Source organism: Cryptomeria japonica, chromosome 3 (assembly GCF_030272615.1).
Source record: "Cryptomeria japonica chromosome 3, Sugi_1.0, whole genome shotgun sequence".
Taxonomy (NCBI): domain Eukaryota; kingdom Viridiplantae; phylum Streptophyta; class Pinopsida; order Cupressales; family Cupressaceae; genus Cryptomeria; species Cryptomeria japonica.
In genome coordinates this window covers 401,420,097-401,433,779 of record NC_081407.1, presented here as the reverse complement: position 1 = coordinate 401,433,779, position 13,683 = coordinate 401,420,097, and the positions used below count along the sequence as shown (strand labels likewise).

General features: G+C 34.4%; 1 protein-coding gene across 1 annotated transcript in view; it reads left to right on the top strand.

Annotated features, from left to right (window-relative positions):
- LOC131047865 (vacuolar iron transporter homolog 5-like) overlaps nt 1–9,915 on the top strand; it is an 88,658-nt gene extending 78,743 nt beyond the window's left edge. The window contains exons 2-3 of the mRNA XM_057981657.1: nt 1,338–1,354; nt 9,349–9,915. Coding sequence (XP_057837640.1) covers nt 1,338–1,354; nt 9,349–9,889 — 558 coding nt within the window. The 3' untranslated portion in view covers nt 9,890–9,915. The remainder of the gene's footprint in view (nt 1–1,337; nt 1,355–9,348) is intronic.
- Nucleotides 9,916–13,683: the final 3,768 nt, after the last annotated feature.

Sequence of the window (13,683 nt, the reverse complement as noted above, 5' to 3'; positions counted from 1 at the left end):
CCAAAAGCCATATGGACTTAGAATTTCACATATTCATAAAACCAAACAAATGTTCAAAATTGCTATAAAGGCATACAACATGATATCCAATAAAGTCAAATAGGGGCTTGCCAAAAGCCATATGGACATAGAATGTCACATATTCGTAATACAAAACATATGTTCAAATTTTCCATATAGGCATACAACATGGTATCCAATAAATTCAAATAGGAGCTTGCCAAAAGCCATATGGCGATAGAATGTCACATATTTGTAATACAAAACATATGTTCAAAATTGTCATATAGGCATGCAACATAGGACCCTATTCTATTCATTTCCCTCTAGGGGAAGGAAACAGATCATGAGATATCTTTGCTGTCGAGGGGATGGAGATGTATATGATGCAGGTGTCTTTCGAGTACGTCCACTCGACCTCCTCTCCAAACTTTTTTGTAACTCCACCTGATACAATGAAAAGAATGATGTTAGCATATACAAAAATTGCATTTTAGAATGACATATATTAGAATAGTCACTTACCGCATACAAATAATCACGATGTTCATCCACAACAGGTGCACATTCATGATCTGGAGTGACAAGCCCCTCCTATAAGCATCACAATATAAATTAAACTAAATACAAGTGTCGTTAAAATTTTCAATAACATATTATTAAGATAACAAATGTAATGCTAAATTTACTAAATTTACAAATATGTCTCATACTTTTGTTAAAGCAGTTGAACTTGCTATTGCTGCAGCAACACCGTGCTCCATTGACGCGTGGATAGCAGGAGGAGTCTCTGAATTCAACATCTAAAAATTAAACAAAGTATATTGATTAATCACCAAAACTATCTATATTATTTAATAACAACATTAAAGATAAATTGTTTACTTGGGTGAAAGATTGTCGATGAAATACACTACGAGGTGTTGATCTTGAAGCTCTAGCATCAAACTATTTGACATCCAAAATGAGTAATTAGAAAATCATTCACATAAGGTTCAACTATCTACATATAATAATTATATTTTTTCACTCATTGTATACCTGTGGAGTCGACGAAGTAGTGAAAAGGGGTGCTGCAGGAATGTTGCTAGTATTGTGAACACTTTGACCTTGATTTTTTATCATAATAATTTACTAATTTAGATATATTCTCAAATTTACATATAAGATTTAATAAAAAGAATGAAATGAACTTGTAATGAAATTCACCTGGGTATCAATGCCAAATGTTTTGTTCAACAAGGATTATTTCATGACAATGTTCTCTGTAGCAAACTCCGCTCGTGCACGTGCACTCTCAGAACTATTAGGATCATAAGTGCAAAGAGAACCACAAGATCGACAAAAATGAGCTGTAACTCGATGCCTAGAAAAATCAACATCATCACTTGCATCACCCTCTACTAGAGGACTAGCATACTATATAAGGGTCTGAGTGAGTGAGCTAATCGAGTCTAGAGTTTCGACCTTAATACTCTCCTTCACAATGGAAGGAATAATAACATGCTCCACCATAGGTCTGGCCAAGGGTCTTGGTCGGATATTTGGATCATGTTGTGCACCCTCTCTATCATGTCTACCTTAGAAATCTAGAAAATCAAAATAGTTTGGGAGCTCATTAAGGACAAACTCACAGTACAATTTACTCAAAAAGTATTGGGGTACTTCATGATTATTGCATGGGAGCTGATCAAATACCATCCACCACCTATCCCAAAAATTGTTCTTAATCCCTTCATGATGACACCAATGAATAGGGAATCTCCTACATCTAGGGTGTAAAGGTTGATTCGTTTGGGGGTCCGTAAAAAGAGCACACGAGTCAAATTTGTCAGCATAAAATTGCTTTTGTTCTTCCTTCTTACGGGACCAAAAAATTATTTTCCCACTCACAGATTGTATGTGAGATACAATAGATTGCAAATAATTGGCAAGGTTTGTCCTATGGGAGTTTGTTCCAGTGGGATCTTTTAGCCTTGTGATTAAACCTTCAAGCTCTTTTTGGCTATTTTCTATTTGACCTAATAGGTTTTCTTGTGTACCTATGGGGTGTCTAGGGATTGTAGGAGGTTCTTGATGTGCTTCTTCTTCAATATGGTCTTCATGAGGAGATGATTGATGTGCTTCTTCTTCAATATGGTCTTCATGAGGAGGTGATTGAGTGTTTTCAACATTTTCTTGTCTAATCTCATTTCCTGATAATGAAAATAAATTTAAATCAATAAACCTAGTTTAATCTTCAAATTAATAAAAAAAATGACAATAAGAAAATAAAAATACATACCTCTTTGATCTCTTCAATGGTGTGGTAGCATTTTGATGAGAGATGGACAACTTAGTGCCCAATTTCAAGCTTTTACAAAGGGCGAGTGCAAGAAAATAGCACCCAAAAATGCCAAAACGTGGGTTTGGAATGTAGAATGCATCCAAAATGCGGAGCAAGGTTTTTTTTAGGTTTACAATGCACATAAGGCGCATGCCTTATAAGGAGTGCGCACTATAGGGCGCGCATCCTATAGTGTGTGCGCCTTATGCACTTTTTAAATTTTTTTTGAAGTGTGGCACCTTTTTGGTACCACAACTTCGTGCATATGTACCCATTCATATTGTTGATCACATAGGTAAATATTCATTTAAATTTATAAAAGGGAAACCACCAAATACAATGAATAGACAATAATGAACTAAATACAAGGAGTTTTGTAGGGTTAATTCAACATTTTAGAAATTTTATCGAATCATATTCCATGATTACAATGTTTTATATCATAGAATTTTGTTGTTTATATTCATATTGTTGATTACATAGGCAAATGATCAATTAACTTTATAAAAGGACAACCATGAAATACAACGAATACACAATAATGAACTAAGTACACATTTATTGGATCGAATATCAACATTTATATATATCAAAAAAAGGCATGTCTGCCAAGTCAATACAAGTATTACAAAAATGTGGCATATGCCATGTCCAAATCAATATAAAATAAAAATGTAGAATATATCTATATGTATTGGTCATTCTATGACCAAAAATAACACTATATGATCCTAAACAAATCGATCCTCTTCAATGTAGTACGCGGCTCTGTAGATGGCTGCAAAACCACAATTCAAAAGCCAAGTTAGAATTCTTTTGTAGAAAATAGTTTACAATTAACAACATAACTATGAATTTAACTATAATTACTTTGAAATTGAAATGTAGATTACCTCATCGACTAATCTCGAATCTAATATCTTCGCTCTCCTCTCCTTGTCACTCTTAGGAGTTTTCTTGAAGACATACTTAAAAGGATCCACGTATGGCGGTACCGCGAAGGGGCCTATTGTAGATTAAATGTATAATTAATAAAATGTACTAACATAAATACATAAAAAATACTTAAAATCTATAATATAGAGAACAATGGCGTACCGATGCCTGAGAGATTCTCCAATGGACTAAGGATGGCTCACCATCGATGGAGAAACTATCGCTATCACCTATACAAAAAATGATCAAATATTAAATATAGTTAATATAATGATAAGTATTGTAGGTTAAAAATAATTAATGTAATATATCAAACAAAAGTGTACCAGATCCTGAGATTATTCTCTAGTGCATGGAGGAGGGCTCGCCATTGATGAAGCAACTATGGATATTTCCTATATGAAAAAATTATAATATTATAATATATCACAAGTTCACATGTACGTGTGCATATAATCATGAAATCAAGAAAATAAAGTAGAGATACATACCTCCACCCTCTTTTGATCCACAAGCAAATCAAGTGCATTCAACAAATCCACATAGCTCAATGGTCGTTGTACATGTAAAATAGACAAAAAAACACTAATCAATCTACAAACCCCAACTAATACTTGATTTCAACATTTTAAAACAATTGTACAACTAAAAATGTGTTCAATTACCTTCTTCCCACATTTTGGCATCTTCAAGGAATTCTTTTTCTTAGGACGAGGCCTAGATGCAGAGGGGGTACCCTAAAAAAATAAAATTAACATGAGATATTAGTACAAATAATATATTAAACATAATTTTTAAAATCTAAAATGAAATTACTTGCATATTCCATCAAAAAAATACATAAAAATGGTTGTACAAAATATGATACTGTATAACCTTGTAGGCCAAAATCGATCGTTGAGAGCATGATGTCATCAATCTAGGAGATTTGGTCCCCTGTCAACACCTACAAACCAAAAATTGGACCAAGCATTAAAGATAATAGTATATCTTGTAATATTTTTGAATTCAAAGTGTACTATTCTATTTTAACATGTTACAAAATTTAAACCCCATGCATCAAAGTTGTAGTTGTAGTAACTACAGGAGGTGTATGGGATACCGTTGCTGCATCCTGAAATGTATATTATTTATCTCAATTTAAATCGATGTATAATTGAAAACTCATTTATGTAATTACAAATTTAAAGTGAGTAATAAATAAAATGCTATGAATTCAAATCAACACACCTGTGTCTATCACTGATGGGCAAAAACATGTCCATCAACTCATCTGTCAGTGCCAAATCCTCAGTCATGTAGGCCTGACATCTACTCCTGCAAATCATGCACGAATGAGATGTGGATCCATTTGCACTGGCTGCATCATCTATCCCTAAGCATATCTCTGAGCAACTGGGACAACCTGATGCACCTTGGGTTTGGGTGCTAGGGGGCAACGACTCTCTGGGGCTAATCGCCTACGGGCTCCAAGTCTATCTTGGGCAGAGCCGCCACGTCTACCATGGAACTCTCTCATGTCAAAATAGTTTGGTCGCACATTAAGCACAAACCCACAGTATACTTTTCTCAAAAAATACAATGGCACCTCATAATTATTACAAGGTGGATCATCAAAGACCATCCACCACCTCTACCAAAAAAGATTCTTCATCTGCACATTGGTACACCAATGTATGGGAAACCTCTTTGCATTAAGAGGTAACGAGTGACCAGTTTTAGGATCAACAAAAAGGGCACATATTTGTTGTTTACTAATATTTTTATTTTTCACTCCCTTGTATGATAACCCATCAACATAGTATTGACGACACCTTCCCCATTTTTTAATTTGTGTGGAAACGACTATGGCACCACTAGCTAATGTTTCTAGGCTAGTGGCGGAGGATTTATGATGCTAAAGTTTGAATATTTTCAATTTATCAATCAGTCTATTTATTTTAGATGTATTTTGCCCTAATTAATTAATTAATTGCTCCTGTGTTTCAGGTGTGCGGTTAAAAGGAGGAATTGGGGGTGTATCTTGTGGGTTTTCAGGAGGTGCATTTTGTAGTTCTTGTTGTGGATTATCAGAATCTGATTTTTGAAATAAAAAATGAAAAAACCTAATCAAAATTAACAAAATTAAATTCAAAACGTAAAACAAATTGAACAAATAGGAAAGAAAGACAAAAATTAAGAAAACTAACCTCGATCCATAGTGTCTGGAGGAGAAATGAGGCACCCCGTTAGCAATTTCATGGAGGAAATGGGGAAAAAAACGTGGTTGTCACGGGAAAATAAGACCCAGTGTTTTTTAAAAAATGTTTTTTGACAGGTACCACGTACGCGGTCCTTTAGGGCTTATTAGCGCATATGTGCTCACTTTCCTAGAATCAGCACGTATGCGCTTACTTTCTTAAAAGCAGTGCATACACACTACCTTTTTTAGGCTCCAGAACAACGGACCTAAGCGTGTACACAGTGATTTCAAATTTTATAACTATGTACGCGCTGCTTGTTTTTTCATGTTTTTTTTGGGTGGTGTCCACTTTTCTTACCACCATCTTTGTGCACATACCCATCCCTAAAAGATGGGATTAAAGGAATTGTTAACACCTTCACGGAATCCCTTGGGCCCAACAAGTCTGAGATGATCATAAGTATGATCCAGAAAATTCCGCAAGATGTGGAAACCATGAAGGTTAACCAAGAGCGCAGAATTGAGAAGCTGGAAGAGGATGTGATTGAGATCAAGGAAAACCTGAACAATTTGGTGGAAATCAGTAGACAGATGATGAACAATAGCATTGATGGTTTGGAAAAGATTAATTCCATGATGACTAATTATAGAACCAGGACCATCGCCAGTGACCCTCCCATGGGTGAAAAGTAGAAAAAGATTGCTTCGAAGGCTGGACAGAGTGTTGCTGGTAGGAAGATTAGTTCGGGTCTGTGTACTAGAACTAGGAGCCAGAGCCAAGACCAGGGAACCTCCAGATTCATCATGGAGGACTTCGAGAAGATTAATAGGAGTATTATTCAGAAAAACATTGATTTGATGCACTCTCTTAGTTGAGTGTGTGGTCTTGTTTTTTGGTTCAACTTTTTTGTTTTTTGTTGTTGGTCTGTGTGGGGCTCGTCCCCTGTTCTTCTTAGTTTTTTGGTCCGGTTGGCTGTTGGCCTTGGTTTGTAAAACTTTGAGTTTCAGGTCCTTGTAAAACCTGTTTATCTTTATAATAAATAAGATAGGCCATAAAATATTTAGAATAAAAGCATATATAAAAAGAAATGCTTTAACTTTTAAAATTAATTTATTTTAATTTCTTTTAGACTTTTTAATTAATTTTTATTGTTTTTTAAAGTTTATAATATTAAAATAATAATAAATATAATATATTAATAATTAATTATATAGTTACACTTTATGTTTATGATTTATTAAATATTATTTTTATTTAATTTAAAATTATTATATTATATTTACATTATTAAATAATAATAGATATTATTTACATTTTATTTAATATTATATGATAAATTATTTAAATACTATTACATATTTATTTATTTGATATCATTTTTAATATTTTAAATAATATATTTTAGATAATAATTAAATTTATAAATAATATATAGATACAATAAAACAATTTAGATTAATTTAAACTTAATGGTTGTTGGACATAAAATCAAAGCTAAAGTTAATTCATTTTAGAATGTGATTATCAACACATGTCATTCGAAGGGTGCAAGTTGTATGGAATTTAAGATGGCTTGACCTCATAATATCAATCATAAAGTTGAATGTTAAAATAAAGAAGGGCAAGTATGGATATAAGAAAAATAATGACATAGTGTAATTTAAGACTCCCAAATGTGAGAAACATGTACAAATAAAAGAAGCAATTCTAAGTAGCTTCTTCCCTTGGCAATCTCTCTAAGAAATTCCTTAGATGTATTATGTCTTGAGAAGTATAAGTGGATAAGGGCACTAAAGGATAGTGGATAAGTGACCAAAAAAAAATGAGGTTATACATGTCAGTTACAAATAATTCAATATTTTGCAAATAATGCTTTAGTTGTTTGTTGTAGTTTTATCTGTGTCAGATTCAATTCAAAACATAAAACATGTCTTATTTCTCTTTATTTCATAGATACCCTTTTCTACTTCTACATTCTAATTCAACAACATTGACAATAGAATCTTTATTCAACAAAATTTGTATTCATAAGAGCATAATCAATGGTGACTTGACTTGGCAAACTATAACTATTGCTATTTATGATTTGTCCTTTTTTGGTTGACTGATGTGGAACGTAGATGAGTAGATGTAGCCCACATGAAGACCCAAAGTGCACACAACTTTAAATACATCCACCAATGTTTTTGGGAAATCCACTCGTACTTAGAGAAATTCAATGGTCAGGATGCCTGCGATCGTCTTGCATCATCTTTCTCATAATTTGCACCATTGATGTTCAAAGTCAACCGATTCATCTCAGATAAGGAGACACACTTGACCTCATAATGTGTGACCATAAGGTTGTATGTTAAAATAAAAAAGGGAAAGTATGCATATAAGAAAAATAATGACAGTGTAATTTAAGACTCCCAAAAGTGAGAAACAAGTACAAATAAAAGAAGCGATAAAGTAAGCAATTTCCAAGTAGCTTCTTCCGTTAGCACTCTCTCTACAAAATTCCTCAGATGTATTATGTCTTGAGAAGTATAAGTGGATAAGGACAATAAAGGACAATGGATATGTGACCAAAAAAAAAAAAATGAGGTTATACATGTTGGTTACAAATAATTCAATATTTTGTTAAAACTATTACCATTGGCTCAAATATTTACCGAAAGTATAACCACCATACTAAGTGTCAACCTCTCTCTCTCTCTCTCTCTCTCTCTCTCTCTCTCTCTCTCTCTCTCTCTCTCTCTCATTTATCGCTTTTATCTCCTAATATTTTTCTCTATTTCTCCTTCTCCCTCTACATTTATATTCTCTTTATTCCTCTCCCTCTTCCTCTCTCACTCTATCTAGACATGTGTCACTCTCTTTACCCATCAATATCTCTCTCTGTCTCCGTCCCCCTCTCCTCCTTCCTAGAATTCTATTTTTATATTTCTTTGCTCCCTCTATCTCTTCATTTCCATCTCTATCTCTCTCTTCTTCTCTTCCCCTATCTCTAGACATGTCTTGCTCTCTTTATCTATTCATCCCTCCCCTCTCACTATTACAAACATAACATGAGCCTATTGGTAATGGAGTCCAATTATCTTCTTGATTGAAAATCAAGAAAGGTTTTATTCACTTAAATGTTTGGTTTCATATTAATGAATGCTCAAAGCTATCACTTCTTCATTGATACCATTGTTACATAAACGTCATTGTTTTTTAAATGACCTAGCAATTAACCTTATGTACTACATAAAAATATTGCCAAAAAAAAAACAATTTCGACATACCCATTGCACACCAAGGTGCAATTCTAGTATTAAAAATTATTACAATTAATAGCCTAACTTAAATACGATCTACTCTTGGGACAGAAAGTATCTGTAAGGGTCCGACATCCTCACCTCGTGCAGTGCTACTGACATCTAGCCGCTGCCGTATCGGGTAAATATGTTTTTACTTTCCTCCGCACGCTTTTCATAAAAAGAAACAAGCGTGATGCAGAGAATTAAAGGTTGCACATTAAATGAATTTTGCCCTCATTTTCAATGTTTTGCAACCTAGTCCAATTAAGGTTCTCCAATTTCTGTACTTGTATTACCAGCATTACGCCAACCTGGTTTCCGAAGTGCTCCTCAAGATACACAGAATCTGCTTTTTTAAGATTTTTGTACTAATTTGTATGCTTGATTATCCCAAAGTCCCATAGACTGTTTTACGTCATTAAAAAACCAACCTTTATTCATTCTTCTTCATATTCTTCCTCTCGACGCTATTTAACTGCATCCACACTGGACCATTTGAATGTACACCGATAAAATTGAACATGGCAGCCATGAAGCCCTTTCAATCCAATGAAGTAGAGGCAGTCACTGCAACAACACCAACTGTAAGTCCACCTGAAACATCCAACGGGCGGGCGAGAGAATATCATGTGAAGAGGGCTCAGTGGCTTCGGGCGGCCGTGTTGGGAGCCAACGACGGGCTCGTCTCCACAGCATCGCTAATGATGGGTGTCTGCGCCGTCAAGCCGGAAGCCCGGACCATGGTACTCTCCGGCCTCGCAGGTCTTGTGGGTGGAGCCTGCAGCATGGCCATTGGAGAATTTGTGTCTGTTTGCACTCAGCTTGACGTTGAGCTCTCTCAGATTAAGAGGGACAAAGCTGGCGATGAAAAGGAGAAGGGGCTGCCCAATCCTTTTCAAGCGGCAAGCGCTTCGGCCCTGGCTTTCTCGGCCGGCGCAGTGGTGCCGTTGCTTTCGGGGGCATTCATTGAAGACCACTGGGTGCGCATTGGAGTTGTGGTGGCCGCATCCAGTGTGGCTCTGGTGGTGTTTGGAGCAGTCGGAGCTTGTTTTGGAAAGTCGGCGGTGGTGAAGGCATCGGTGCGGGTTCTGCTTGGAGGTTGGGCTGCCATGCTCGTAACTTATGGTGTCCTCCGCCTCTTTGCCACCTTCGGAATCTGATCAAATGACGTTGTACTATCTTTGCCCTCTGTTTTGACTAATTTCTTGCTAAGAAATTCCCAGCGAAGGGTTTTTTTTGGGCTTCTCTTTGGAACTGCTGAAATCACATATACTAAGCGTGCATTTCTATTTTAAAAGTGTTAAATATTTACATTTCTATTTTAAAAGTGTTAAATATTCAAAGTTGAATGATATTTTTTAAACTTAATATGTTGCTTAAGGTGTGTGGTCACACAACACTTCTAGACTTAAAAGTGTTAAATATGCACAGTTGACTAGCATTCTCTATACTTAATATTGCTTAGTGTGTGTGGTTTAAGGCTGATCATTTATTTGACATGCATTTGTGTCCAGAGTAACATACCTCGCTACAGCTATACTTCTACTGGATCATCCATGTAATTATCTACTACATGACCCATGCAATTATTATTGAAAATAGTATCACCGATGTTCAAGTTCGCATTTAAGTTATAAGGTTTTGTCAATTAATTTTATGGTTTTTGTCATGATTACAAATTCTAGCTGGTTTTTTAATGGATCTTTGAGTTATTGGTGAAGATGAATGGTTCTAAATGAACGATCAGATATTAAGTCTTGCTAAGCACAAGACTCTAACATCGTAAGGGGGACAAGCAAATGGATACCCGTAATCCTTGGTTCTCAATTGAAGAGGTTGCAGTCTAAAGCCTCATGCTACCTTGATCAAATTGCAGCTGGTATAAATCCTCCATTAATTTTTTTTTAGAAAGGTTATTCATTCTCATGAGAATTAAGTTGACGAGGTGACACTATAGAGACATTAATTAGTGTTTATTTTATAATATTTTGATCCATCTAAAATGGCCACTCTTGTTTTGAGTCATGTATCATTAATTGCTCTTAATTATGCCTCTACAAAACATGATGCCTTTACAAAATGTTTTCTTTTGACTAAAAAAGTGGTGTGCAACGTTTTATACTCAAGACTTACGTAGTTAACAAGTGCATTAACAATTGTTGCTACCATATCTTGTTAATATAGTGATCTAACAAAGTTGAAAGGAAGTCTTTTGTTATAAATGCAACGAGCAATGCTCTCATCTATAGCCTCTTATGCATTATTCTTGAAGACATTTTTCAATGGCCTCTTCATGCAAAGGAAAAGGGGTAATCTCTTTTTAGCAAAAGATGATAGTGGCATGAAAGTATGTGGGCATGTTGGTTGTGTTTAGTCGCTAGAAGGTTTATGTGATCCTTTCTTGAAATGATGATGCTCTTTTTATTTTGGTTTATTACAGTAGATGAGAAATATCTGAAATCTTATGGGACAAGACCCAGATTTATTTTAACATCCTCAATAGAGTACCTACAAAATATACACATGCAAACTAAAATCTAAACTAAAAACATACATGCATGCTATAAACTACTTCATTTCACTTCTATCAACCAAGATCTTGTATTAAAAAATGATGCTTTGAGAAGCACACAAACAAGAAGCTATGATTTATGAAGATTTGAAATATGATGGATGCAACATAAGAATGCTAGAATGCAAAAAGTGCGCTCCAATGCTAGATTGCTAGATTGCTAGATTGCTAAAATTGCTCATTAGGATTGATAAAAGATGAAATAATCCTCTTATATAGAGAATACCTTGGAAAATTGAGAGATAGGATTAAGAGGTGAAAGAATAAATGGTCGGCTAGGATTGAAGGGTAGGAATAAAAAATGATAAAATAATAAGAGGGCAATTAGGAAAAAATAATAAAATAATGAAGGGGTAGGTAGAGGAAAATTAAGAGATAAATGATGTGCCATAGAGTCAAAAGCTAATGAATTAATTAAATAAATAAAGATTTATTTAATTTATAGAGGAAGTGAGATCAATTAAATAAATAAAATATTTATTTAATTTAGGAAAATGACAAATTAAATAAATAAAAGTATTTATTTAAATGAGGAAATGCTTAGAAGAGGATTAATGAATTAATTAAATAAATAAATTATTTATTTAATTAATAGAAGACTTGGAATAAAATAATTAAATAAATATTTATTTATAGGACAATTTTAGGTGTCCACAATTACTTATCAAGTCGACATCCTCTTCTTTAATATATCTTATTATTTGTTAACCATTTATTATTTGGTCTTAGATAAACTCTTATTGCTCTTTAACTCATTTTTATATTTGTTGCAATGTCATCGATAACCCCCACCACCAATAAAAGTTATTCAACCATAGTTATATCTTACCAAAGAGTTGATGTTGCATCAAATTTAAATATTTTATTTATATGTGGATCAATTTAAACAAAACTAGTCATTTTGTATGAATAAATAAACAAAAAAATATATCTCAAGATTAACATTAAATTAAACTAAAATAAAAAAATTGGTAATATACATTAAATACTATGTGAAAAAGGGTTCAAAGAATAGTTAAAAATTTGGTAAAAAAATAAAGTGAATCTTGAAAATTTTCTCTAAAATATAAAATAAATTATAAGACTCGTTCACCTATGATAAATAAATCTTTTACATGCAATTATTTGTCTTATTAGTCTAGAAATTTTCATTCTATAACATTGACTTCCAAAGAAAATTGCAACAACTTTCAAATTTCAACATCAAATCACCTTTGACAAAACTTAAAAGAATAACATCAAATCACATTGATGAAGGGAAGAGTGGTGGGATGAGGGTTTTGAATGGAGAGGAGTTTGCAAATGGCAATGAGGATGCAAATGATGATGCAGATGAAGATCTCGTGTCTTCTCTTGCTATAGATTTATTTCCTTGGGGCTTGGTTGGGAGATCAGTTATTGGTTTTGAGGGTTTCAAAGGTCTCTATGCGAAGTGAATTCTAGATGCTCTTGGCAGTGCTTTCCTCTTTGTGTGGAGTGATGTTGCCTCGATCTCTTTGGTTTTCTATGCGATGGTTGGGGTTGTTGTTGTGGGAAAGATTGAAGCTTATTCTACCCCAAATCTATTCCCTCTATTGATGCGAGGGGTTTCTTTTGCTTCTTTTGTAGCTTGGAGCCATTTGTTTTCGAGGGTTTTTTTTCCTGTGCCTTCTCTAGGAGATTTCTATGTGGTGATCATAGGCCCAATCCCATGCTTTGATGATTATGAATCAATGAATTGAGGACTCAACCATTTTTGTTGATTAGGGTCTTATGGAAGTCCTGTTTTATTTTAGGAGATAGATTGTGATGAATCATTATATTTACCTCGAATGTGTATGAGGTTGTTGTGATCCTTTTGTTGTACCCATAGGTTAGTGATGTCTAGGGGAAAGTTAGGGGGAGTGGTTCTCAAGTGGGTGTCAGGGCCCTAAAGTGGTTGCGATTCAATATCTCATTGAGAGTTGGATTAATCAAGTGACGATATTAAATTAAATTAATTAAGGGGTGGTAGAACACATACATTAATAATATAATTAACGGTTCCCATGTCATGCCTTATGTTACTGTATAGATAGAGGATGAGATCTCATGGCTTGGAGTGCTCGTTTAGACTCGGGATGAGATTGGGAAGGCCTATATGGCAGATTAAACTTCCATGCCTCTGGAAGGATTGTTCAGTTCCATGTGTGCAGTCAAATGGGTCTTGGGGTCTAGAGTTTGGAGAGGGTCGGACTACCAGGATAACTCATGTTGATTTCATGTAATGACACTCTTCCCTAGTTGTATCTTGGTACCCTATCCTATACAGTGTTGTGTAGAAGCCTCTGGTAGTCTATGTTATGTTTTGTTCTAGTTCTTATGATTTTTGCATTCATGTATTCATTGCATTTCCATGGTTGT